The sequence below is a fragment of the Bombina bombina genome, chromosome 5 (assembly GCF_027579735.1).
Source record: "Bombina bombina isolate aBomBom1 chromosome 5, aBomBom1.pri, whole genome shotgun sequence".
NCBI lineage: Eukaryota > Metazoa > Chordata > Amphibia > Anura > Bombinatoridae > Bombina > Bombina bombina.
In genome coordinates this window covers 553256705-553283673 of record NC_069503.1, presented here as the reverse complement: position 1 = coordinate 553283673, position 26969 = coordinate 553256705, and the positions used below count along the sequence as shown (strand labels likewise).

General features: G+C 40.1%; 1 protein-coding gene across 1 annotated transcript in view; it reads left to right on the top strand.

The window, feature by feature from the left end:
- The first annotated feature begins 317 nt into the window (after positions 1-317).
- The window catches only part of LOC128661549 (programmed cell death 6-interacting protein), a 280148-nt gene continuing 253496 nt past the window's right edge, over positions 318-26969 (top strand). The window contains exons 1-2 of the mRNA XM_053715792.1: positions 318-344; positions 432-654. Coding sequence (XP_053571767.1) covers positions 318-344; positions 432-654 — 250 coding nt within the window. The remainder of the gene's footprint in view (positions 345-431; positions 655-26969) is intronic.

The following is a 26969-nucleotide window of genomic DNA, read 5'->3' as shown; positions in this document are numbered from 1 at the left end:
GATTTTTTTTTTGTATAAAGCACAATTATTTCCAAATTCCTTTGTTGATGCTTTTTACTCCTTTCTTTATCACCCCACTTCTTGGCTATTCGTTAAACTGAATTGTGGGTGTGGTGAGGGGTGAATTTATAGGCATTTTGAGGTTTCGAAAACTTTGCCCCTCCTGGTAGGATTGTATATCCCATACGTCACTAGCTCATGGACTCTTGCCAATTACATGAAAGAAATGAATTTATCAGGTAAGTTCTTACATAAATTATATTTTTCCTACCTGACTGTTTCATCTTTTATGTATTAAATTATTTCTATTTCTTCTGATGTTTGAAAACCAAAATTTAGATCTGGTTAGTAGTTTTTGAAAAAATAATTCCAGTTATGTTTTCAACATTTTACATGCCTGTTTTAGATTCTTAGATTTTGTTTATTTGTAGCATGCTTCCGATCTGGTGAAAACAGCGGCATCACGTTATGACGAATATGTTAATGTAAAGGACTTGGCCGATAAAATCAACCGTGCCCTAACAGCTGCAAAGAAGGACAATGATTTTATTTATCATGATAGAGTACCAGACCTAAAGGATCTTGAACCTATTGGAAAGGCTTCTCTTGTAAAGCCTACTGCTATCACATTCCCTCTAAGCCAGAAATACAATGGTAAGTATGCCATCATGTATTACATTGTTAGCATTTTAGCAGGTATGAGGAACTATTTTAAGGGGAGTTGAAACCCAAATATTTTCTTTCAGGATTTAGATAGAATATACAGTTCTAAACAACTTTCAAATGTACTTCTAGTCAAATTTTCTTCATTCCCTTGATATCCTTTACTAAAGGAGCAGCAATGCACTACTGGGAGTAAGCGGAACACATCTAGTCAGCCAAATGTGTGCAGGCAGCAATCACCAGCTAGCACCCACTAGTGTAGGATATGTACACATTATTTTTCAACAAGTGTTACCAAGAGAATAGAGTAGATGTGAAAACAGAAGTGAATTTTAAAGTCTCTAAAATTACATACTCTGTCTGAATCATGCAAGTTTAGTTTTCACTTTTCTATCCCTTTTAAAAATACTTTCACTTGCTGGTCCATGGTTCAAATTTTAAAAATTCTATGAATCAAAATGAACATATACTTGTTTTACATGTAAACAAACCTACAACAGTATATATTGTATTCAGATATCATGGAATATGCCAGTGCAGAGAAAATAGTTCCTTTTTTGTTTATGTATGGTGGGAATCCAGCGAATGGGGAGACAGATGGAAAAACTCTTTAAGAAGTACAACCTGATACTATAGAACACTCTTATGCTTATTTATATTGTTTCACAGATGAAGCTTACATTTTTCATAATCTAACTACTATGGGCATACCGAGGTTTCAGATAACTCAGAATGAGGAAGAAGGGCGGCCCTTCCATGCCGTTCAGCTATTTTCAGATCTGAAAATTATTCTTGTGAAACAGCAACACACTAAAATCTGGATTTGCACAGATTTCAGTGTGTTGCTATTTCACAAGATTAAATTTAGCTCATAAAATAGCCGAACGACACAAAGGTCCGCCTACTTTCGCATTTGTAGGTATCCTAAACCTTCAAATGCCAAAACCTACTAAATTGGGTCTTTGACATTTCAAGTAGCAACACTGGATAGGACCAATGAAACATTGACATTTTTTACTAGCCACTATATTTTTATACTTCTTGAGATGGTGTGTAAAAACAGTTTATATGAGGATGCAAAAGATACCACAAGAGCTTTGAATCCCTCTCACTTCCCATGACCATCAGTCCTTTTCCTTTGCCTCCTTGATGAGGTGTGAGGAACAAGCTGACATGCAGATCTACTCGTAGTTGAGAGGAGTCCTCAAACTGATCTAAGCCCATTTCCTCCTAGCAGTAGCATGTATTTTCTCAGTGAGAAATGTTATATACCTCCCATGTGAAATGTGGGCTTGTCCTCCAATCCCGCTGGGTTGTAGATGCTGTTACCTTTTTATTTTCTTGGCATTGTTTTCGAACTGCCTAGGATGGAATTTTCTACTGCAAATAAGTTGCTCCAGCTGAGGTAAGCACAGTAAACAAAGCTGCTGAAAGGTACTCTGGGGACATATTTGTATACCATCCATTATATATTAGCAGTTTTTAACACTTTAGGACACTTTTAGTTTTTATTAAAGGTTACGGTTTGCTTTAAATTTATTGATGTAGCAGAGTACGTTCAGAAGCTACATCTGAGTTGTACACAGTTTATTTTTCTTTACCTGTGTTAAGTTTTAGCTTGTTTCCTTAAGGTTGTTGGCTTTAGTGCTCACTAGGTGGTGTAAGGGTTCACCATTTAACTGAGCTTTTTAGTAGACGTGTGCGCAGAGGAAATAATAATTTCGGACCGATTCAGATTTTTTTCGAATTTCGTATCGATTCGGATACATTCGAATGTATTTGTTTTGGCTTCATTCGGATTCAAATAAATTCGGATGTATTCATTTCGGATTTGATTCCTAAATTCGGAAGTTCGATATGTTATGTTGATTCAGATGGTTCAAAGTTACACAAACGGAATTATTTCACTGTTCTATCTCACTAAATTTAATTTTTATACTGAATTGTGATTAGTCCATGGCCATTCGAATGTAACGAATAAATCCAAACTAATTTGGATTTATTCGTTACAAATGCATTCAAATTAGTTTAGTTTCGTTGTTAGGGTTATTCGGAAATTTGATTTGTCCGAATTTCGATTCGGAATGAAAGGAAACGCACGTGTCTACTTTTTAGCACACCTTTATTGAGATTATCCTTAATTGTTTGTTTGTTGCTGTATACTAATTAAGAATGTGAGGATGATGTGTTTCAGTACTGGTTTGGCTGTTTGCTTCTTAAAGGACAAGTGTCTGCATTCAGCGAAGTATGAATATTTTTTAGACACTCACAGCTATGAATGGGGCACTTATATTTAAGTTTTCGCTGTATAAAATTTGTATAGAGGCCCATGGGATAGGCAATATTCCCTTGTGTTTTATTTTAAATTGTTGTTTACCTCAATAGATAAGGGGAGGAAAATTAGGCACTAAACATGTCTAGCTGGGTAACAAATAAGAGCGCATGCTCCACACCACAACCTTTTTTATGTATATGTGCGTGACATCATGATGCGCCGATGTTCCGATTGTCTCACCAAAATCGCAGGTATTAAATGCTCTGCCCCATCATTCCAATGTCCCTGCCAAAATCACGGTATTTAGCTCCACCCCATTGCGATTTTCCCACCAAAATCACAGGTATTTAAGCTCTGCCCCTCCCTACAATATGCCTTCAAACAGTAAGGGCCCCTTGTTTTAAAATAAGCCCACAATGTACCTGTGAAAGAGATTACTTTATAATATAATATAGAGGGGAAAACGACTGATTTTTTCCAAACCTCAAAATTGGTATTGTTGTTCATTATTGCATTTTCTTTTATATTTTGCCATATTGGAGCAGCACCACCCTGTCCCTGAAACAAGCATGGAAACTAAGTAGACTGAACAACTTTCTACAAAAGATAAGTGTGCTTATTACAAATAGTCTTAAATAGCTTCTTCAGCTCATTTATATGTGTCATGTCTAGATTATTTGTCACGTTTTAAACAACTTGATGTTTCCATATATGCAGAAACTCCTACTGTTTTCACATAAACAGTCGGATGCAGATGACGTACCCACAGCACTGATAAGGCCCTGGCTGCACTGCCGACTTCAAATAAACTCAAAAGGGCAGCCTATTTTTTCCCCTAACACTAGTAATATTTGTAATGACCAACAGAATACTGAATTATCCACTGATGATGATGATGATTCCTCTGATTCAGAGATTCCTTCATCAGACATAGAACCTGTCAATCCCTCCTTTATGTTTAAAATTGAATGTATCTATTCTTTTAAAAAAAAAGTCTTAGTCACTTTAGGGATTTGCAGAGAATAATCCTGTTGCTAATAAACCCTGTAGTCGTTTAAATTCAGTATATAAAACCCTGAGATTTTTCCTGTACCTGATGCTATCTCTGACATGATTGCTAAGGAATGGTCTAAATCATGTACCTTCTTTAACCCCTCTGCAAGGTTTAAAAATGTGTACCCTTTACCTATTACTAACTTAGAACTGTGGGAAACAGTCCCCAAGGTTGATGGGGCCATTTCCACTCTTGCTAAATATACTACTATTCCTTTGGAAGATGGTACTTCTTTCAAAGATCCTCTAGATAGGAAACTTGAATCTTATCTAAGAAGGACTTATTTACATACAGGCTATATTCTTAGAACAGCCATATCCATTGCTGACATAGTTTCAGCTTCTTCCTTTTGGTTAACCAATCTTGCTCAGCAGTTATCTTCTGACCCTTAATATACCAACATTTTAAATATACTGCAACATGCAAATTTTATTTGCCAAGCAGTTTTTGACAAATTTAGATTAACATCAAACTGTCTAACTATTCTAACTAGAAGCGCCCTTTGGCTCAAATCGTGGAATGCTGATATGGTATCTAAATCCAGACTACCATTTCTTTCTTTCCAACTATAGAATTTATTTGGATCCCAACTGGATTCTATTATTTCTTCTATTACTGGAGGTAAGGGTTCTTTCCTTCCTCGAGACAAAAAAAATAAAGCCCCAGGCTTTTCTGATATTAGTTTCATACCTAGAACCTTTGGGAGTAGGTTTCCCAGTATCTTTACTGGAACAGGGCCGGGGTTTTTATTCAAATCTCTTCATTGTTCCAAAAACAGTAGATTTTCAGACCTATTCTAGATGTGAAAACTCTCTAAACAGATTTGTGAAATTGCCATCTTTCAAAATGGACACTATAAGGACTATTCTACCCTTTATTCAGCAACGTCATTTTATGTCCACAATAGACACAATAGACTTATAGGATGTGTAACTTCACACACAGAACACCATCAATTTCTGAGGTTCTCCTTTTTTTAGAAAAATATTACCAATTTGTTGCTCTCCTGTTTGGCCTAGCAACAGCTCCAAGAAATTTTACAAAGGTGCTCTTCTATCTGTAATCAGAGCTGGGTATTGCTGTGTTTCCTTATTTGGGTTAGGGTTTCACCAATACCGTTTTTTTAAGACCGAGTACAAGTACCAATACCTTTTTTCAAATACTCACCGATACCAATTACCGTCATGTGACACAGAATAACACACAGACACACTCAAAAAGTCAGTCAGAGAGTGAAAACAGAGAGAGAGCTAACAGAGGGAGAGTGAGCTAAGAGGAAGGGAGAGAGGGATAACCCAAAAAAGCAGTGTATAATGCACATATGTTTATAGTGCACATCTGTATTTAGCGGGTGAGGCTCAGTCACAACATTGTATGCTTATTTATATATAGTACACATCTGTATATAGCAGTGGAAGCTCTGTCACAACAGTGTATAATGCACATCTGTACATAGAGCTTATCTATATATAGTACACATCTGTATATAGCAGTGGAAGCTCTGTCACAACAGTGTATAATGCACATCTGTACATAGTGCTTATCTGTATATCTATGTCGATATATACTAGTGCACATCTGTATACAGTTCATATCTGTATAGTCACATCTTTATATAGCAGGGAGGCTGTGTCACTGCAGTTTATTATGCTCATCTGTATATAGTGCACATCTATTCTGTATAAAACAGGGGAGGCTGTATCACAGCAGTGTATAATGCATATATACATCTGTATATAGCAGGGGAGTCTGTGTCACTCACAGCATTGTATAAGCACGTCTGTATATAATGGAGAGGCTGTGTGACAGCACTGTATAATGCACATCTGTATATAGTGCACACTTGTATTCAGTGCGTATCTGTATATAGTGAACAACATCAGCAGGGGAAGTTGTGTCACAGCAGCATACTCACAAACTTTAAAAAATATATGTATTTGAATAAATAAAGCCCCAGGTAAGATTACCAATTTCATAAGAGTTTATGCAGTTATACTGCATAAACTGGCGTGTTAGTGTGACTCTGGTGACCAGGCTCCCTGTAATTACGCTCTCTCACTGTATCCTCTCCCCCCCTCTACTGTAGCACGCTCTCTTGTAATTAAAAAAATAGATTCCCGGGTACGTGCAGCTCTGGGCGCACTAAGGGCAGAAGCTCCCTCGTGTCGTGTCCCTCCTTCCCTCACAGCACTGCCTAGAAGTATCTGTGTAGGTATTGGAGCATTTTGCATGAGTACGAGTACTCGTGCAAGTGCTCAGTATCGGCACTGATACCAATACTAGTATCGGTATCGGTGCATCCCTAATTTGGATTATATATTGGTACTAACTCAATCTTATCTTTTAGCAGAATCTCATACAACCCAACTGCTTTTGTTTCTGCAAAAACATGTTTGGAGGATTAATTTACCTAAGCGTTCCTTGATTCCTCAGACAAAGTTCACCTTTTTAGGTTTCCAGAAAGATTGAGTGTCCATGACACTTTACTTAACAGAAAAGAGACAACTAAAATAAGTTTAATCTTGAAAAAACCTTCAATCTCTATAATTCCCTTCAGTGGCTATGTGCATGGAGGTGTACTTGGCCTCATGATTGCAGCATCAAACGCATTCCACTTTGCTCCTTTTCATATGAGACCCTTCCAACTTTGCATACTACACCAATGTTGCAGGGATTATACCGGAATATAAGAACTGATATTCGTATATCCCAATACACGATTTTCTCTGACTTGATGGTTAAACCACTACTTTATATTTTAAGGGTCTTCCTTTGCACAACCAACCTGGTCTGTGATCACCACAGATGCAAGTCTTACAGGTTGGGTAGCTGTATGGGGGTCTCTAACAGCACAGGGAGTCGTGAAACCTTGCTAAATGAGGTTACCAATCAATTTATTAGACCTATGTGCTCTCTTCAGAACCCTTCAGGCCTAGCCTCTTTTGAAAAAACATAATTTATGCTTACCTGATAAATTTATTTCTCTTGTAGTGTATCCAGTCCACGGATCATCCATTACTTATTGAATATATTCTCCTTCCCAACAGGAAGCTGCAAGAGTCCACCCACAGCAAAGCTGCTATATAGCTCCTCCCCTAACTGCCATATTCAGTCATTCGACCGAAAACATGCAGAGAAAGGAAAAACCATAGGGTGCAGTGGTGACTGTAGTTCAAATGAAAAAATACCTGCCTTAAAGTGACAGGGCGGGCCGTGGACTGGATACACTACAAGAGAAATAAATTTATCAGGTAAGCATAAATTATGTTTTCTCTTGTTAAGTGTATCCAGTCCACGGATCATCCATTACTTATGGAATACCAATACCAAAGCTAAAGTACACGGATGATGGGAGGGACAAGGCAGGTACTTAAACGGAAGTTACCACTGCCTGGAAAAAACCCTTTCTCCCAAAAATAGCCTCCGAAGAAGCAAGGTATCAAATTTGTTAAATTTGAAAAGTATGAAGCGCAGACCAAGACTCCGTCTTGTAAATCTGTTCAACAGAAGCCACATTTAAAAAAGGTCCAAGTGAAAACCACAGCTCTAGTAGAATGAGCTGTAATCCCTTCAGGAGGCTGCTGTCCAGCAGTCTCATAAGCTAAATGAATTATGCTTTTTAACCAAAAAGACAGAGAGGCTGCTGAAGTCTTTTGACCTCTCCTCTGTCCAGAATAGACAACAAACAAGGTGAACGTTTGATGAAAACTGTAGTAGCTTGTAAGTAAAACTTTAAAGCACAAACCACGTCCAATATTGTGTAATAGACGTTCCTTCTTTGAGGAAGGATTAGGATACAAGCATGGAACAACTATCTCTTGAGTGATGTACTTGTTAGATACCACCTTAGGAAAAAACCCAGGTTGGTACGCAGGACTACCTTATCCGTACGAAGGACCAGATAAGGAGAATCACATTGTAACACAGATAACTTGGAGACTCTACGAGTCGAGGAATTAGCTACCCAAAAGGAACTTTCCAAGATAAAGATTGATATCTATGGAACAAAAAAGGTTCAAACGGAACTTCTTGAAGAACCTTAAGAATCAGGTTTAAGCTCCATGGCGGAGCAACAGTTTTAAACACAGGCTTGGATCTAACCAAAGCCTGACCAAATGCCTGAACATCTAGAATACCTGCCAGACGCTTGTGCAAAAAAATAGACAGAGTAAAAATCTGTCCCCTTTTAAGGAATTAGCTGACAACCCTTTTCTCAAAAACATCTTGGAGAAAAGATAATATCCTGGGAATCCAGACTTTACTCCATGAGTAACCCTTGGATTCATAACAATCAGATATTTACACCATATCTATGTTCAATTTTCCTAGAGACAGGCTTTCATGTCTGTATTAAGGTATCAATGACTGACTCGGAGAAGCCATGCTTTGATAACATCAAGCGTTCAGTCTCCAGGCAGTCCATCTCAGATTGATTCTATTTAGATGGTTGAAAGGACCCTGAGGTAGAGGGACCTGTCTCTGAAGCAGAGACCGTGATGGAAAGGATGACATGTCCACCAGATCTGCATACCAGGTCCTGCGTGGCTACGCAGGCGCTGTCAAAAACACCAAAGCCCTCTCCTGCTTGGTCTTGACCTCCGGAGGAAATCCCGCTCCCCCGGAAGAAAAGTCTGACGACTTAGAAAATCCACCTCCCAGTTCTCAACACCTGGGATATGGATAGCTGATAGACAAGAGTGAGTCTCTGTCCAGTAAATTATTGTAAGACTTCTAACATCGCTAGGGAACTTCTGTTCCCCCTTGATGGCTGATGTAAGCCACAGTCGTGTATATTGTCCGACTGAGTATGATGTACCTCAGAGTTGCTAACTGAGGCCAAGTCTGAAGAGCATGGAATATCACTCCCAGTTCCAGAATATTTATTAGGAGGAGGGTCTCCTCCTAAGTCCACTATCCCTGAGCCTTCAGGGAGTTCCAGACTGCATCCCAACCTAAAAGGCTGGCATCTATTGTAACAATTGTCCCATCTGACCTGCGGAAGGTCATACCCTTGGACAGATGGACCCGACATAGTCACCAGAGAAGAGAATCTCTGGTCTCTTGGTCCAGGTTTAACAGGGGGACAAATCTGTGTAATCCCCGTTCCTCTGACTGAGCATGCATAGTTGCAGCGGTCTGAAATGTAGACGTGCAAACAGTACTATGTCCCTTGCCGCTACCATTAAGCCGATTTCATTCATGTACTGAGCCACCGAAGGGCGCGGATGGGATGAAAAAAACACGGCAGAAATTTAGAAACTTTGACAACCTGGACTCCGTCAGGTAAATTTTCATTTCTACAGAATCTATCAGAGTCCCTAGGAGGGAAACCCTTGAGATTGGGGATAGAGAACTCTTTCCTTGTTCACTTTCCACCCATGTGATCTCAGAAATGCCAGTACTACGTCCGTATGAGACTGGGCAATTTGGATGTTTGACGCCTGTATCAGGATGTCGTCTAAATAAGGGGCCACTTCTATGCCCCGCGGTCTAAGGACCGCCAAAGCGACCCCAGAACCTCCATAAAGATTCTTGGGGCTGTAGATATCCCAAAGGAAAGAGCTACAAACTGGTAATGCCTGTCTAGAAAGGCAAACCTGAAAAACGATGGTGATCTTTATGCATCACAATGTGAGGATAAGCATCCTTCAAATCCATTGTAGTCCTCTATTGACTCTCCTGGATCATAGTTAAGATGGTACGAATAGTTTCCATCTTAAATGACAAAATTCTGAGGAATTTGTTTAAGATCTTTAGATCCAAAATAGGTCTGAAGGTTCCCTCTCCTTGGGAACCACAAACAGATTTGAGTAAAAACTCTGTCCCTGTTCCTCTCTTGGAACTGGATGGATCTCGTACACAATGTAAGAATGCCTCCTTCTTTATCTGGTTTGCAGATAATTGTGAAAGGCGAAATCTCCCCTTTTTTTGGGGGGGAATCTTTGAAATCCAGAAGATATCTCTGGGATATAAATTCCAATGCCTAGGGATCCTGGGCATCTCTTGCCCACGCCTGGGCAAAGAATGAAAGTCTGCCCCCTATAGGATCCGTTACCGGATAGGGGTCCGTTCCTTCATGCTGCCTTAGAGGCAGCAGCAGGCTCCTTGGCCTGCTTATCTTTGTTCCAGGTCCGATTGTCTCCAGACCGCCTTGGACTGAGCAAAAATTCCCTCTTGTTTTGCCTTAGAGGAAGAGGATGCCACACCTGCCCTGAAGTTTTTAAAAGGTACGAAAATTAGATTTTTTTTTTTTTTTTTTTGCCCTTGATTTAGACCTATCCTGAGGAAGGGCATGACCTTTTCCTCCAGTGATATAAGCAATAATCTCCTTCAAACCAGGCCCGAATAGGGTCTGCCCCTTGAAGGGAAGTTAAGTAGCTTATTTATTAAAGTCACGACAGCTAACCATGATATAAGCCATAGTGCTCTGCGCGCCAGTATAGTAAAAAACAGAATTCTTAGCCGTTAGTCTAGTCAAATGAACAAGGCATCAGAAAACAAAGGAATTGGCTAGCATAAGCTTGTCAAATATATTCATCCAATGGAGTCGCTTAACTGTAAAGCCTCATCAAGAGACTCAACCCAGAACGCCGCAGCAGCAGTGACAGAAGCAATGTATGCAAGGGGCTGCAGGATAAAACCCTGTTGAATAAACATTTTTTATCCATTGGATCTAAAAAGCACAACTGTCCTCGTCAGAGGTAGTGGTACGCTTAGCTAGAGTAGAAACTCTTCTCTCCACCTTAGGAACTGTCTGCCAGAAGTCCCGTGTGGTGGTAACTATTAGAAAACATTCTTCTAAAAAATAGGAGGGGAAGAGAACGGCACACCTGGTCTATCCCATTCCTTATTAAAAAATTTTTTTTGTAAACCTCTTTATGTATTGGAAAAACATCAGTACACACCGGCACTGCATATTATTTATCCAGTCTACACAATTTCTCTGGCCCTGCGATTGTACACATTCATTCAGAGCAGCCAAAGCCTCCCTGAGCAACAAGTGGAGGTTCTCAAGCATAAATTTTAAATGTAGAAATATCAGAATCAGGTTAAATCATCTTCCCTGAGTCAAAAAAAAAAATCACCCACAGACTAAGCATATTGTGAGGTAGTATCATACATGGTTCTTAAAGCGTCTGTATGCTCTGTATCTACCCCCAGAGCTAACTGCTTTCCTTTAATTTCAGGTAGTCTGACTAATACTGCTGCCAGAATATTATTCACCACCTTCGCCATGTCTTGTAAAATAAACACTATGGGCGCCCTTGATGTACTTGGCGCCATTTGAGCGTGAGTCCCTGAAGCGGGAGTCGAAGGGTCTGACACGTGGGGAGAGTTAGTCGGCATAACTTTCCCCTCGACAGAATCCCCTGGTAAAGAAACGCTATGGGTGCCCTTGATGTACTTGGCGCCATTTGAGCGTGAGTCCCTAAAGCGGGAGTCAAAAGGTCTGACACGTGGGGAGAGATAGTCGGCATAACTACCCCCACGACAGAATCCTCTGGTGATAATGTTTTTAAAGACAAAAAATGATCTTTATTGTTTAACATGAAATCAGTACATCTGGTACACATTCTAAGATGGGGTTCCACCATGGCTTTAAAACATAATGAACACAGAGCTTCCTCTATGTCAGACATGTTAGAACAGACTAATAATGAGACTAGTAAGCTTGGAAAACACTTTAAATCAAGTTAACAAGCAAATATATAAAACGTTACTGTGCCTTTAAGAGAAACAAATTTTGCCAAAATTTGAAATAACAGTGAAAAAAAGGCAGTTAAACTAACAAAATTTTTACAGTGTATGTAACAAGTTAGCAGAGCATTGCACCCACTTGCAAATGGATGATTAACCCCTTAATACAAAAAACAGATTAACAAAACGAAAAATATGTTTTAAACAGTCATAACAGCTCCTACTTTTGAAGCCCTTTTGAGCCCTTCAGAGATGTCCTATAGCATGCAGGGGACTGCTGAGGGAAGCTGAATGTCACTGTTTGTAATTTTAACTGCACCAACTGTAACTTTTATACTATAACAGTGGAAATTGTTTCTATGCAAAATTTAAGCCAGCCATGTGGAAAAAACTTAGGCCCCAATAAGTTTTATCACCAAACATATGTTAAAAAACGATTAAACATGCCAGCAAACGTTTTAAAACACATTTTTACAAGAGTATGTATCTCTATTAATAAGCCTGATACCAGTCGCTATCGCTGCATTTATGGCTTTACTTACATTACTTCGGTATCAGCAGTATTTTCTTAGTCAATTCCATTCCTAGAAAAATATTTTACTGCACATACCTTATCTGCAGGAAAACCTGCACGCCATTCCCCCTCTGAAGTACCTCACTCCTCAGAATGTGTGAGAACAGCAAATGGATCTTAGTTACGTCTGCTAAGATCATAGAAAAACGCAGGCAGATTCTTCTTCCAAATACTGCCTGAGATAAACAGCACACTCCGGTGCCATTTAAAAATAACAAACTTTTGATTGAAGAATAAACTAAGTAGAAAGCACCACAGACTCTCACAACCTCCTATCTATGTTGAGGCTTGCAAGAGAATGACTGAATATGGCAGTTAGGGGAGGAGCTATATAGCAGCTTTGCTGTGGGTGGACTCTTGCAGCTTCCTGTTGGGAAGGAGAATATATTCAATAAGTAATGGATGATCCGTGGACTGGATACACTTAACAAGAGAAAGGAGTCTTATCTCCTTTTCCAGACAGACAATATCAAAGCAGTAGTTTGTCAATTACCAAGGGGGAACCCACAGTTCCTAGCCATGACAGAGGTATCCTAAATCCTCTCTTGGGCAGAAACCAACACCTGCTTAATTTCTGTGATTCACATCCCAAGTGTAAACAACTTGGAGGTAGATTATCTCAGTCATCAGACCTTACATCCGGGAGAGTAGTCTCTCCATCAAGATGTATTCATTCGGATTGTACTACTTTGGGGCCTTCCAGAAATAGATCTGATGGCCTCTTGTTTAAACAAGAAAATTCCCAGGTATCGTGCGAGAACCAGGGACCCTCAGGTGGTAGCTCTAGCAGTGCCCTGGCTTTACAAGTCAGCTTATCTGTTTCCTCCTCTGAAATCACTCTAGGAAGTAGGACCAAAGATAAAAGGGAACAGTCTTCATTAATCTTGATAGCCCCAGCGTGGCCTCACAGGATTTGGTAAGCAGAGCTAATTTGAATGTCTACTTGCCCGCCTTGGACTCTTCCTCTAAGGCCAGACTTTCTATCTCAAAGTCCTTTTCTTTCATGTAATTGGCAAGAGTCCATGAGCTAGTGACATATGGGATATACAATCCTACCAGAAGGGGCAAAGTTTCCCAAACCTCAAAATGCTTATAAATACACCCCTCACCACACCCACAATTCAGTTTTACAAACTTTGCCTCCTATGGAGGTGGTGAAGTAAGTTTGTGCTTGGATTTCTACGTTGATATGCGCTTCTCAGCATTGTTGAAGCCCGATTCCTCTCAGAGTACAGCGAATGTCAGAGGGATGTGAAGGGAGTATCACTTATTTGAATACGATGATTTCCCTAACGGGGGTCTATTTCATTGGTTCTCTTATCGGTCGTAGAGATTCATCTCCTACCTCCCTTTTCAGATCGACTCTATACTCTCAATTTACCATTACCTCTACTAATAACTGTTTTAGTACTGGTTTGGCTATCTGCTATATGTGGATGGGTGTCTTTTGGTAAGTATGTTTTCATTACTTAAGACACTCTCAGCTATGGTTTGGCACTTTATGCATTTATATAAAGTTCTAAATATATGTATTGTACTTATATTTGCCATGAGTCAGGTTCATGTATTTTCTTCTGCAGACTGTCAGTTTCATATTTGGGAATGTAAACATTTTTAAGAAATTTATTTCTTACCTGGGGTTTAGTCTTTTTTCAATTGACTACGTCTTGTAGGCCCACGGGTGCGTCAAATGCTAAACTTTATTGCGTCATTCTTGGTGCGAAATTTTTTTTGGCGCGAAAAAGTAAGTATATGACGCAACTTCGTCATTTCCGGCGTCATACGTGACGCCGAGACCTTTCACACGGCGGCATCATTAGTGACGCAAGTGTGTCATTTCCGGTCATTTTTGGCGCCAAAAAAGACTTTGCGTTACGTTGTGCGTCATACTTGGCGCCAAATTTTTTTCATTATTTCAATACCCCTTGTTTGTTCGCCTCTTGCTTTTTGCTTTCAGAGGCCTATGCTATTGCATTTTTTTCCCATTCCTGAAAATGTCATATAAGGAAATAGATAATTTTGCTTTATGTTGTTTTTTCTCTTACATTGTGCAAGATCTCCCAATCTGATCCTGCCTCAGAAGTTTCTGCTGGAACATTGCTGCCTGACATTGGTTCTACCAAAGCTAAGTGCATTTGTTGTAAAGTTCTATAAATTATTCCACCGAATGTCATTTGTAATAGTTGTCATGATAAACTTTTACATTCAGATAGTGTTTCCATCAGTAATATTACATTGCCAGTTGCAGTTCCTTCAACTTCTAATGTGCATGATATACCTGTAAATTTTAAAGAATTTGTTTCTGAATCTATTATGAAGGCTTTGTCTGCATTTCCACCTTCTAATAAACGTAAAAGGTCTTTTAAAACTTCTCATTTAGCTGATGAAATTTCAAATGACCAACAACATAATAATTCATCCTCTTCTGATGAGGATCTATCTGAAACAGAAGATCCTTCCTCAGATATTGACACTGACAAATCTACTTATTTATTTAAAATAGAGTATATGCGTTCTTTATTAAAAGAAGTGTTAATTACTTTGGATATTGAGGTAACCAGTCCTATTGACGTTCAGTCTAATAAACTTTAAATGCCGTTTTAAACCTCCTGTGGTTTCCCCAGGGGTTTTTCTCATTCCTGAAGCTATTTCTGATATGATTTCTAGGGAATGGAATAAGCCAGGTACTTATTTTATTCCTTCTTCAAGGTTTAAAAAATTGTATCCTTTACCAGCAAAATCTATAGAGTTTTGGGAAAAAATCCCTAAAGTTGATGGGGCTATTTCTACTCTTGCTAAACGTACCACTATTCCTATGGAAGATAGCACTTCCTTTAAGGATCCTTTAGATAGGAAGCTTGAATCTTATCTAAGGAAGGCCTATTTATATTCAGGTCATCTTCTCAGACCTATTTCTTTGGCTGATGTTGCGGCTGCATCAACTTTCTGGTTGGAAAATTTAGCGCAGCACGAATTGGATTCTGACATATCTAGCGTTGTTCGCTTACTGCAACATGCTAATCATTTTATTTGTGATGCCATTTCTCTTGTTAAGTGTATCCAGTCCACGGATCATCCATTACTTATGGAATATATTCTCCTTCCCAACAGGAAGCTGCAAGAGTCCACCCACAGCAAAGCTGCTATATAGCTCCTCCCCTAACTGCCATATTCAGTCATTCTCTTGCAAGCCTCAACATAGATAGGAGGTTGTGAGAGTCTGTGGTGCTTTCTACTTAGTTTATTCTTCAATCAAAAGTTTGTTATTTTTAAATGGCACCGGAGTGTGCTGTTTATCTCAGGCAGTATTTGGAAGAAGAATCTGCCTGCGTTTTTCTATGATCTTAGCAGACGTAACTAAGATCCATTTGCTGTTCTCACACATTCTGAGGAGTGAGGTACTTCAGAGGGGGAATGGCGTGCAGGTTTTCCTGCAGATAAGGTATGTGCAGTAAAATATTTTTCTAGGAATGGAATTGACTAAGAAAATACTGCTGATACCGAAGTAATGTAAGTAAAGCCTTAAATGCAGCGATAGTGACTGGTATCAGGCTTATTAATAGAGATACATACTCTTGTAAAAATGTGTTTTAAAACGTTTGCTGGCATGTTTAATCGTTTTTTAACATATGTTTGGTGATAAAACTTCTTGGGGCCTAAGTTTTTTCCACATGGCTGGCTTAAATTTTGCATAGAAACAGTTTCCTGAGGCTTTCCACTGTTATAGTATAAAAGTTACAGTTGGTGCAGTTAAAATTACAAACAGTGACATTCAGCTTCCCTCAGCAGTCCCCTGCATGCTATAGGACATCTCTGAAGGGCTCAAAAGGGCTTCAAAAGTAGGAGCTGTTATGACTGTTTAAAACATATTTTTCGTTTTGTTAATCTGTTTTTTGTATTAAGGGGTTAATCATCCATTTGCAAGTGGGTGCAATGCTCTGCTAACTTGTTACATACACTGTAAAAATTTTGTTAGTTTAACTGCCTTTTTTCACTGTTATTTCAAATTTTGGCAAAATTTGTTTCTCTTAAAGGCACAGTAACGTTTTATATATTTGCTTGTTAACTTGATTTAAAGTGTTTTCCAAGCTTACTAGTCTCATTATTAGTCTGTTCTAACATGTCTGACATAGAGGAAGCTCTGTGTTCATTATGTTTTAAAGCCATGGTGGAACCCCATCTTAGAATGTGTACCAGATGTACTGATTTCATGTTAAACAATAAAGATCATTTTTTGACTTTAAAAACATTATCACCAGAGGATTCTGTTGTGGGGGTAGTTATGCCGACTAACTCTCCCCACGTGTCAGACCTTTTGACTCCCGCTTTAGGGACTCACGCTCAAATGGCGCCAAGTACATCAAGGGCACCCATAGCGTTTCTTTACCAGGGGATTCTGTCGAGGGGAAAGTTATGCCGACTAACTCTCCCCACGTGTCAGACCCTTCGACTCCCGCTTCAGGGACTCACGCTCAAATGGCGCCAAGTACATCAAGGGCGCCCATAGCGTTTATTTTACAAGACATGGCAAAGGTGGTGAATAATATTCTGGCAGCAGTATTAGTCAGACTACCTGAAATTAAAGGAAAGCAGTTAGCTCTAGGGGTAGATACAGAGCATACAGACGCTTTAAGAACCATGTATGATACTACCTCACAATATGCTTAGTCTGTGGGTGATTTTTTTTTTTTTTTTTTTTTGACTCAGGGAAGATGATTTAACCTGATTCTGATATTTCTACATTTAAAATTTATGCTTGAGAACCTCCACTTGTTGCTCAGGGAGGCTTTGGCTGCTCTGAATGAATGTGTACAATCGCAGGGCCAGAGAAATTGTGTAGACTGGATAAATAATATGCAGTGCCGGTGTGTACTGATGTTTTTCCAATACCTAAAGAGGTTTACTAAATTTTTTTTTAATAAGGAATGGGATAGACCAGGTGTGCCGTTCTCTTCCCCTCCTATTTTTTAGAAGAATGTTTTCTAATAGTTACCACCACACGGGACTTCTGGCAGACAGTTCCTAAGGTGGAGAGAAGAGTTTCTACTCTAGCTAAGCGTACCACTACCTCTGACGAGGACAGTTGTGCTTTTTAGATCCAATGGATAAAAAATGTTTATTCAACAGGGTTTTATCCTGCAGCCCCTTGCATACATTGCTTCTGTCACTGCTGCTGCGGCGTTCTGGGTTGAGTCTCTTGATGAGGCTTTACAGTTAAGCGACTCCATTGGATGAATATATTTGACAAGCTTATGCTAGCCAATTCCTTTGTTTTCTGATGCCTTGTTCATTTGACTAGACTAACGGCTAAGAATTCTGTTTTTTACTATACTGGCGCGCAGAGCGCTATGGCTTATATCATGGTCAGCTGTCGTGACTTTAATAAATAAGCTACTTAACTTCCCTTCAAGGGGCAGACCCTATTCGGGCCTGGTTTGAAGGAGATTATTGCTTATATCACTGGAGGAAAAGGTCATGCCCTTCCTCAGGATAGGTCTAAATCAAGGGCAAAAAAAAAAAAAAGTCTAATTTTCGTACCTTTTAAAAACTTCAGGGCAGGTGTGGCATCCTCTTCCTCTAAGGCAAAACAAGAGGGAATTTTTGCTCAGTCCAAGGCGGTCTGGAGACAATCGGACCTGGAACAAAGATAAGCAGGCCAAGGAGCCTGCTGCTGCCTCTAAGGCAGCATGAAGGAACGGACCCCTATCCGGTAACGGATCCTATAGGGGGCAGACTTTCATTCTTTGCCCAGGCGTGGGCAAGAGATGCCCAGGATCCCTAGGCATTGGAATTTATATCCCAGAGATATCTTCTGGATTTCAAAGATTCCCCCCCAAAAAAAGGGGAGATTTCGCCTTTCACAATTATCTGCAAACCAGATAAAGAAGGAGGCATTCTTACATTGTGTACGAGATCCATCCAGTTCCAAGAGAGGAACAGGGACAGAGTTTTTACTCAAATCTGTTTGTGGTTCCCAAGGAGAGGGAACCTTCAGACCTATTTTGGATCTAAAGATCTTAAACAAATTCCTCAGAATTCCGTCATTTAAGATGGAAACTATTCGTACCATCTTAACTATGATCCAGGAGAGTCAATAGAGGACTACAATGGATTTGAAGGATGCTTATCCTCACATTGTGATGCATAAAGATCACCATCGTTTTTCAGGTTTGCCTTTCTAGACAGGCATTACCAGTTTGTAGCTCTTTCCTTTGGGATATCTACAGCCCCAAGAATCTTTATGGAGGTTCTGGGGTCGCTTTGGCGGTCCTTAGACCGCGGGGCATAGAAGTGGCCCCTTATTTAGACGACATCCTGATACAGGCGTCAAACATCCAAATTGCCCAGTCTCATACGGACGTAGTACTGGCATTTCTGAGATCACATGGGTGGAAAGTGAACAAGGAAAGAGTTCTCTATCCCCAATCTCAAGGGTTTCCCTCCTAGGGACTCTGATAGATTCTGTAGAAATGAAAATTTACCTGACGGAGTCCAGGTTGTCAAAGTTTCTAAATTTCTGCCGTGTTTTTTTCATCCCATCCGCGCCCTTCGGTGGCTCAGTACATGAATGCTAATGGTAGCGGCAAGGGACATAGTACCGTTTGCACGTCTACATTTCAGACCGCTGCAACTATGCATGCTCAGTCAGAGGAACGGGGATTACACAGATTTGTCCCCCTGTTAAACCTGGACCAAGAGACCAGAGATTCTCTTCTCTGGTGACTGTCGGGTCCATCTGTCCAAGGGTATGACCTTCCGCAGGTCAGATGGGACAATTGTTACAATAGATGCCAGCCTTTTAGGTTGGGATGCAGTCTGGAACTCCCTGAAGGCTCAGGGATAGTGGACTTAGGAGGAGACCCTCCTTCTAATAAATATTCTGGAACTGGGAGTGATATTCCATGCTCTTCAGACTTGGCCTCAGTTAGCAACTCTGAGGTACATCATACTCAGTCGGACAATATACACGACTGTGGCTTACATCAGCCATCAAGGGGGAACAGAAGTTCCCTAGCGATGTTAGAAGTCTTACAATAATTCACTGGACAGAGACTCACTCTTGTCTATCAGCTATCCATATCCCAGGTGTTGAGAACTGGGAGGTGGATTTTCTAAGTCGTCAGACTTTTCTTCCGGGGGAGTGGGATTTCCTCCGGAGGTCAAGACCAAGCAGGAGAGGGCTTTGGTGTTTTTGACAGCGCCTGCGTAGCCACGCAGGACCTGGTATGCAGATCTGGTGGACATGTCATCCTTTCCATCACGGTCTCTGCTTCAGAGACAGGTCCCTCTACCTCAGGGTCCTTTCAACCATCTAAATAGAATCAATCTGAGATGGACTGCCTGGAGACTGAACGCTTGATGTTATCAAAGCATGGCTTCTCCGAGTCAGTCATTGATACCTTAATACAGACATGAAAGCCTGTCTCTAGGAAAATTGAACATAGATATGGTGTAAATATCTGATTGTTATGAATCCAAGGGTTACTCATGGAGTAAAGTCTGGATTCCCAGGATATTATCTTTTCTCCAAGATGTTTTTGAGAAAAGGGTTGTCAGCTAATTCCTTAAAAGGGGACAGATTTTTACTCTGTCTATTTTTTTTGCACAAGCGTCTGGCAGGTATTCTAGACGTTCAGGCATTTGGTCAGGCTTTGGTTAGATCCAAGCCTGTGTTTAAAACTGTTGCTCCGCCATGGAGCTTAAACCTGATTCTTAAGGTTCTTCAAGAAGTTCCGTTTGAACCTTTTTTGTTCCATAGATATCAATCTTTATCTTGGAAAGTTCCTTTTGGGTAGCTAATTCCTCGACTCGTAGAGTCTCCAAGTTATCTGTGTTACAATGTGATTCTCCTTATCTGGTCCTTCGTACGGATAAGGTAGTCCTGTGTACCAACCTGGGTTTTTTCCTAAGGTGGTATCTAACAAGTACATCACTCAAGAGATAGTTGTTCCATGCTTGTATCCTAATCCTTCCTCAAAGAAGGAACGTCTATTACACAATATTGGACGTGGTTTGTGCTTTAAAGTTTTACTTACAAGCTACTACAGTTTTCATCAAACGTTCACCTTGTTTGTTGTCTATTCTGGACAGAGGAGAGGTCAAAAGACTTCAGCAGCCTCTCTGTCTTTTTGGTTAAAAAGCATAATTCATTTAGCTTATGAGACTGCTGGACAGCAGCCTCCTGAAGGGATTACAGCTCATTCTACTAGAGCTGTGGTTTTCACTTGGGCCTTTTTTAAATGTGGCTTCTGTTGAACAGATTTACAAGACGGAGTCTTGGTCTGCGCTTCATACTTTTCAAATTTAACAAATTTGATACCTTGCTTCTTCGGAGGCTATTTTTGGGAGAAAGGGTTTTTTCCAGGCAGTGGTAACTTCCGTTTAAGTACCTGCCTTGTCCCTCCCATCATCCGTGTACTTTAGCTTTGGTATTGGTATTCCATAAGTAATGGATGATCCGTGGACTGGATACACTTAACAAGAGAAAACATAATTTATGCTTACCTGATAAATTTATTTCTCTTGTAGTGTATCCAGTCCACGGCCCGCCCTGTCACTTTAAGGCAGGTAATTTTTTCATTTGAACTACAGTCACCACTGCACCCTATGGTTTTTCCTTTCTCTGCATGTTTTCGGTCGAATGACTGAATATGGCAGTTAGGGGAGGAGCTATATAGCAGCTTTGCTGTGGGTGGACTCTTGCAGCTTCCTGTTGGGAAGGAGAATATATTCCATAAGTAATGGATGATCCGTGGACTGGATACACTACAAGAGAAATAAATTGATCAGGTAAGCATAAATTATGTTTTTTTATATTATCAAAATTGATGTTAGATCCATGTCTTTAGCTATTTTAGCTAGAAGAGCTTTGTGGCTTAAATCTTGGAATGCTGATATGACATTGAAATCTAGATTACTATCTCTTTCTTTCCAAGGTAATCATTTATTTGGTTCTCAGTTGGATTCTATTATTTCAACTATCACTGGGGGAAAAGGAGTTTTTTTGCCTCAGGATAAAAAACCTAAGGGTAAATCTAAGGCTTCTAACCGTTTTTGTTCCTTTCTTCAGAATAAAGAACAAAAACTCAATCCTTCCCACAAGGAATCTGCTTCCAATTGGAAGCCTTCCTCAAATTGGAATAAATCCAAGCCATTTAGGAAACCAAAGTCAGCCCCTAAATCCGCATGAAGGTGCGGCCCTCATGCCAGCTCAGCTGGTAGGGGGCAGATTAAGGTTTTTCAAGGATTTTTGGATAAAATCTGTCCAAAATCATTGGATTCAGAGCATTGTCTCTCAAGGGTATCGAATAGGATTCAAAGTAAGACCTCTTGTGAGAAGATTTTTTCTCTCACGCATCCCTGTAAATCCAGTAAAAGCTCAGGCTTTTCTGAAGTGTGTTTCAGACCTGGAGTCTTCAGGGGTGATCATGCCAGTTCCTCCTCAGGAACAAGGTTTGGGTTTCTTTGGATGTAGTAAGAGCTTTGAAATATTATGTTGAAGCTACTAAAGATTTCAGAAAGACTTCTAGTCTATTTTTTATCTTTTCTGGTTCTAGGAAAGGTCAGAAGGCTTCTGCCATTTCTTTGGCGTCTTGGTTAAAGCTTTTGATTCATCATGCTTATGTGGAGTCAGGTAAATCCCCGCCTCAAAGGATTACGGCTCATTCTACTTGGTCAGTTTCTACTTCCTGGGCTTTTAAGAATGAAGCTTCTGTTGATCAGATTTGCAAAGCAGCAACCTGGTCTTCTTTGCATACTTTTACTAAATTCTACCATTTTGATGTGTTTTCTTCTTCAGAAGCAGTTTTTGGTAGAAAAGTACTTCAGGCAGCTGTTTCAGTTTGATTCTTCTGCTTATAATTTCAGTTTCTCCAACATTGGTGTGTCCGGTCCACGGCGTCATCCATTACTTGTGGGAAATATTCTCCCCCACAGGGAAAGGCAAGGAGAGCACACAGCAAGAGCTGTCCATATAGCTCCCCCTCTGGCTCCGCCCCCCAGTCATTCTCCTTGCCGCTCTGAACAAGTAGCATCTCCACGGGGATGGTGAGGAGTTTGTGGTGTTAGTTGTAGTTTTTTATTCTTCTATCAAGAGTTTGTTATTTTAAAATAGTGCTGGCTTGTATTATTTACTCTACAACAGAAAAGTGATGAAGATTTCTGTTTAAGAGGGCTATGATTTTAGCACAAGTAACTAAAATCCATTACTGTTACCTCGCAGGACTGTTGAAACCAGAGAACTTCAGTTGGGGGTAACAGTTTGCAGACTCATCTGCTTCAGGTATGACTAGTCTCCTTCTAACAACACAGGCTAATGCTAGATGACAGTCATTTTTCCCCTCAGGGAAAACGGTAAGCCATTTTTCTTTCACCTCAGTAAAAAAGATAACAGGCTTCCCCTTTTTGATTTTTATGCTGGTAGACACTGTTAGGGGCCAAATCGATTGGTTTTTATTACAATATGATGGCAATTGAAATGTTTTATAAGCTCATTTACACTTGGGGACGTTTTTTATTGATCTGGCTTGCTTTAGACACCTAAATCTAGTCAGGAAGGCCCCTTCACTCTAGTGTACTGAGGGAGGAGGCCTCATTTTAGCACTTCAGCTATGCAGTAGATTTTAAGGCAGTGCATGCAGTCTTATGTGAGAGGGTCCTGTGGCTCAGAAAGTGACTCCAGAAGGCTTATTTCTGTGGATGGTTGACCCCTAAGGAAGGTAAAAAGCTACAGCATGCTGTAGCTGGGATTGTGGTGTATAAAAATGGTTAAATCCAACATTTAGCTCCGGTTTGCTTGTTTTAAGAGCTAGAGTCTCCATATTTGCTGTGCAATACTTTCTACGCATTAAGACACTGGGGTCCAAATTTCAGAAAAATCGGATATTGCCTTCATAGTTTTTTGAACATTCAGAAATAAAGTGTGTCATTTTATTATTTAAAGAGACAGTAACGTTTTTGTTTAAAATCGTTTTTATTGCATTGTTTGCCTGCCTAAATCTGTTTAACATGTCTGTGCCATCAGATAACCTATGTTCTGTGTGTGTAGAGACAAATGTGGTTCCCCCTTCGAGTGTTTGTGATAATTGTGCCATAGCGTCCAAACAAAATGAGGACAGCTCTGTTACATTTCATAATGTTGCCCAAGATGATTTATCTAATGAAGGTAGTGGGGATAGTTCTACATCCTCTCCTTCTGTGTCTACACCAGCTTTGCCCGCGCAGGCGACACCTAGCGCGCCAGTGCTTATTTCTATGCAACAATTAACAGCAGTAGTGGATAATTCTATAGCAAATCTTTTATCCAAACTGCCAGCATTTCAGAGAAAGCGTGATTGTTCAGTTTTAAATACAGATAAAAGGGATGAACAATCAGACGCTGACGATGCTTTATCTATTTTACCCTCACATCAATCAGAATTGGCTGTGAGGGAAGGGCTGTCTGAGGGTGAAATTTCAGACTCAGGAATAATTTCTCAACAGGCAGAACCTGATATAGTAGCATTTAAGTTTAAGCTAGAACATCTCTGCGCTTTGCTATAGGAGGTATTAGCTACTCTGGATGACTGTGATTCTATGGTAGTACCAGAGAAGTTGTGCAAATTGGACACTTTTTTTTTTTTTTTGAAAACAGCTTTATTCAAATGAAAGAGTATTGAAATTACAGCGGTGTGGAGACGCAGCTCCAACTTGTCATATCACAGGAAAAAGAAAGGATAAAAGTAAAACAAACAAAGCTGTTTCCTTTTAACTTCTATTAACACATAAATATTACTTAGTCCAACCGGAGGGCTCCTCCCACTGAAAGTCCTTGTCCGTTATCCTCTCTCAGCACCAGACCTTGAGTAGCAGGGAGAGATGTTAAATGATATCCATCCTAGTGGGGAGTCAGGTGTCTATAGCGTGTGTTACTACGGGGTCCAACTGTGGGGAGGTAATGTTCGGTGTCATGTATGTCACCTTCATTTCGGCATACACATCCATCCTCTCTGTTTGCATGTAATGAAACTCCTTTAGGTCCAGACTCTCCGTTACCCTCAATTTCCACATTGATAAGAGTGGGGCATCTTTGCTCTTCCAGTTTTTAACTATTAAGAATTTAACACTATTGGTCATGATGTAAAACAGTTTTTTGTGTGGTTTATGTTTAATCCTGGGGGGTTTGTTAAGCAACCAAATTAAGGGGTTTAATGGAAATGTTGTTTCGAAAATTTTCTCTATTTCTGTGATTGTCTCTCTCCAAAAATTCTGGACTGAGGAGCACCACCACCATATGTGGGCCATGTCGCTGCCAACATGTCCGCAACGCCAGCAGAAGTTCGGAGAGTTTGGGAATATTCTATTTATTCTGCGGGGTGTATAGTACCATCTATGCAGAATCTTCAGATTCAGCTCGAGTGATGCGGATGAGGAAGATGATTTAAGTGTGGACTGTATGATTTGAGAGCTCGTTTGTGGTAAAATTATTAGTCCCAAGTCTCTCTCCCATCTCTCAATGTATGGCAGAGTGTGGCCTGGTTGTAACTGGGTTAGTATTTTATAGATCAATGAAATTGTATGTCTTGGAGGGGAGGATCTAATGAACAGACTTTCGAAGTTAGTGAGAGGTCTAGTCATGTTTGGAGAATGTGGGTGTGTGTTTAAGAGGTTATATACTCTATGGTAGGTAAACCATTGTTCAAAACATGTAAGACCCTGAGTAATCAGATCGTGCTGTGGTTTTAGTTTTTCATTTTGAAGGAGATAGTGCAAAGGTATGTCTGCGCTATATAGGGTCGCATCATCTTGTGCCAAGTGAGTGCCAAGGTCTAACATTACGTTTTCTATCAATGATGTAAGTGGGGACGGTTTAGAAGAGATGAATGGGTAATGTAGCAAATTAAGTTCCCAATTTTTAAAGGTCTCTAATATGAGCGGATTGGCCGTATATGTGGAGACTTCCTTCTTCGTGAGGGTCCAGCAAAAGGAGCTAATGAGTTTAGTTCGCAAGATTCTAAGTTCAATCGTGACCCGTGCTTTGTGTGTATTATTCATATATAAGTCTAGGATGCGTTGTAAGAAGATTGCGCTTCGGTATATTTTAAGATTGGGTAATCCCAGGCCCCCTTGAGTCTTGGGGGATGTCATTATGTGTTTTTAAATCCTAGGGTGCCTCTTGCTCCATGTGAAATCGCTGAATGCTTTCTGTAATGAATCTAAGTAGTGGTCTGGGACTGGGATCGGGAGAGTTTGTAGTAGGTATAATACACGGGGGAATATTTTCATTTTTATTTTATTTATTCTTCCCAGCCAGGAGATATTTTTATTTTTCCACCTTGATAAGTCGTTTATTATGTTCTCCTTTAGGGGTGCGAAGTTGTATCTAAATAGTTGATCTAAGGTAGGTGTAATGTTAGTTCCTAAATACTTTATGTACGTTGAACGCCATGAAAATGGGGAAACCCTTTTGACTCTGAGTAGCGTTGATTGGTCTAGTGTAATATTCAGCATTTCAGATTTAGTTGAGTTTATTAGGAAATTAGAAAGATATTTAAACGTCTGAAATTCAGTTACCAAAAGCGGAATAGACAATTCAGGGTTTGTTAATGTAAACATAATGTCATCCGCATAAAGGGAGATCGTGTATTGTCTCGGGCCTATTACAATTCCTTCTATTTGGGGGTTTTGCCGAATTTTGGCTGCCAGCGTCTCTATGACACAAGCAAAAAGTATAGGGAAAAGAGGACACCCTTGTCTGGTTCCGTTGGAAATATGAAATGGGTCCGAAAGGATGCCATTAAGAAGGATTCTAGCGGAGGGGCGGGTATAGAGTGCAAATATACGTTGAATCATTAATTTCCCGAAACCCATATGTGTAAGCTTACTGTGTAAGTAATCCCATGCCACCCGATCGAAAGCTTTTTCAGCATCGGTGGATAGAAGAACTAGGGGGATGTCTTGTTCCCGGGCCTGATGAAGATTCAAGATCCTTACAGTATTGTCTTTTGCTTCCCGGCCCGGGACAAAGCCGACCTGATCCGAATGAATAATATCTGGGAGAATGTTGTTTATCCTGTTAGCTAAGATTTTTGCGTAGATCTTTACATCTGCGTTCAAAAGTGAGATGGGACGATAATTGGCCAGTTGGTCTAATGATTTTCCGGGCTTGGGGATCACTATGATGTGTGCTTCCAAGGCGTGTTTGGGAAAGGGATGCTCCTCATCTATAGCATTAAAATAAGCGACTAAGGGTGAGAGTAGTATTTCTTGGAATTTAGAATAATAAGTGTATGTAAAGCCGTCAGGGCCAGGTGATTTACCTGTGGGGAGGTTTTTTATCGTGTTTTGGATCTCTATGGAGGTGATGGGTTCCTCTAATTTTTCTTTTTGATCCTGTGTTAGTGTGTTCAGTTTTAATTTGGAAAGGAATTGCTCCACTCGTGCCAATCTTTGCGACCGGGAAAGACGGTTTTGGGGGGACGTTCCCGATAGATTATAGAGGTCGCTATAAAACGATTGGAAAACTTTCGCTATAGCATGTGATGAGTGGTGTTTGCGTTGGTGATTATCTGAGATCTGGAGAATGTAGTTGGTTTTACCCCTTTTCCCTAAGTATCTTGCTAGAGAGCGACCTGGTTTGTTATGGGTGTCAAATGCCTGTTTCTTAAGGAAAAGGCATCGACGTTTGAAGTCTTTATTTAGAATGGATGCTAGTTCTATACGTTTCC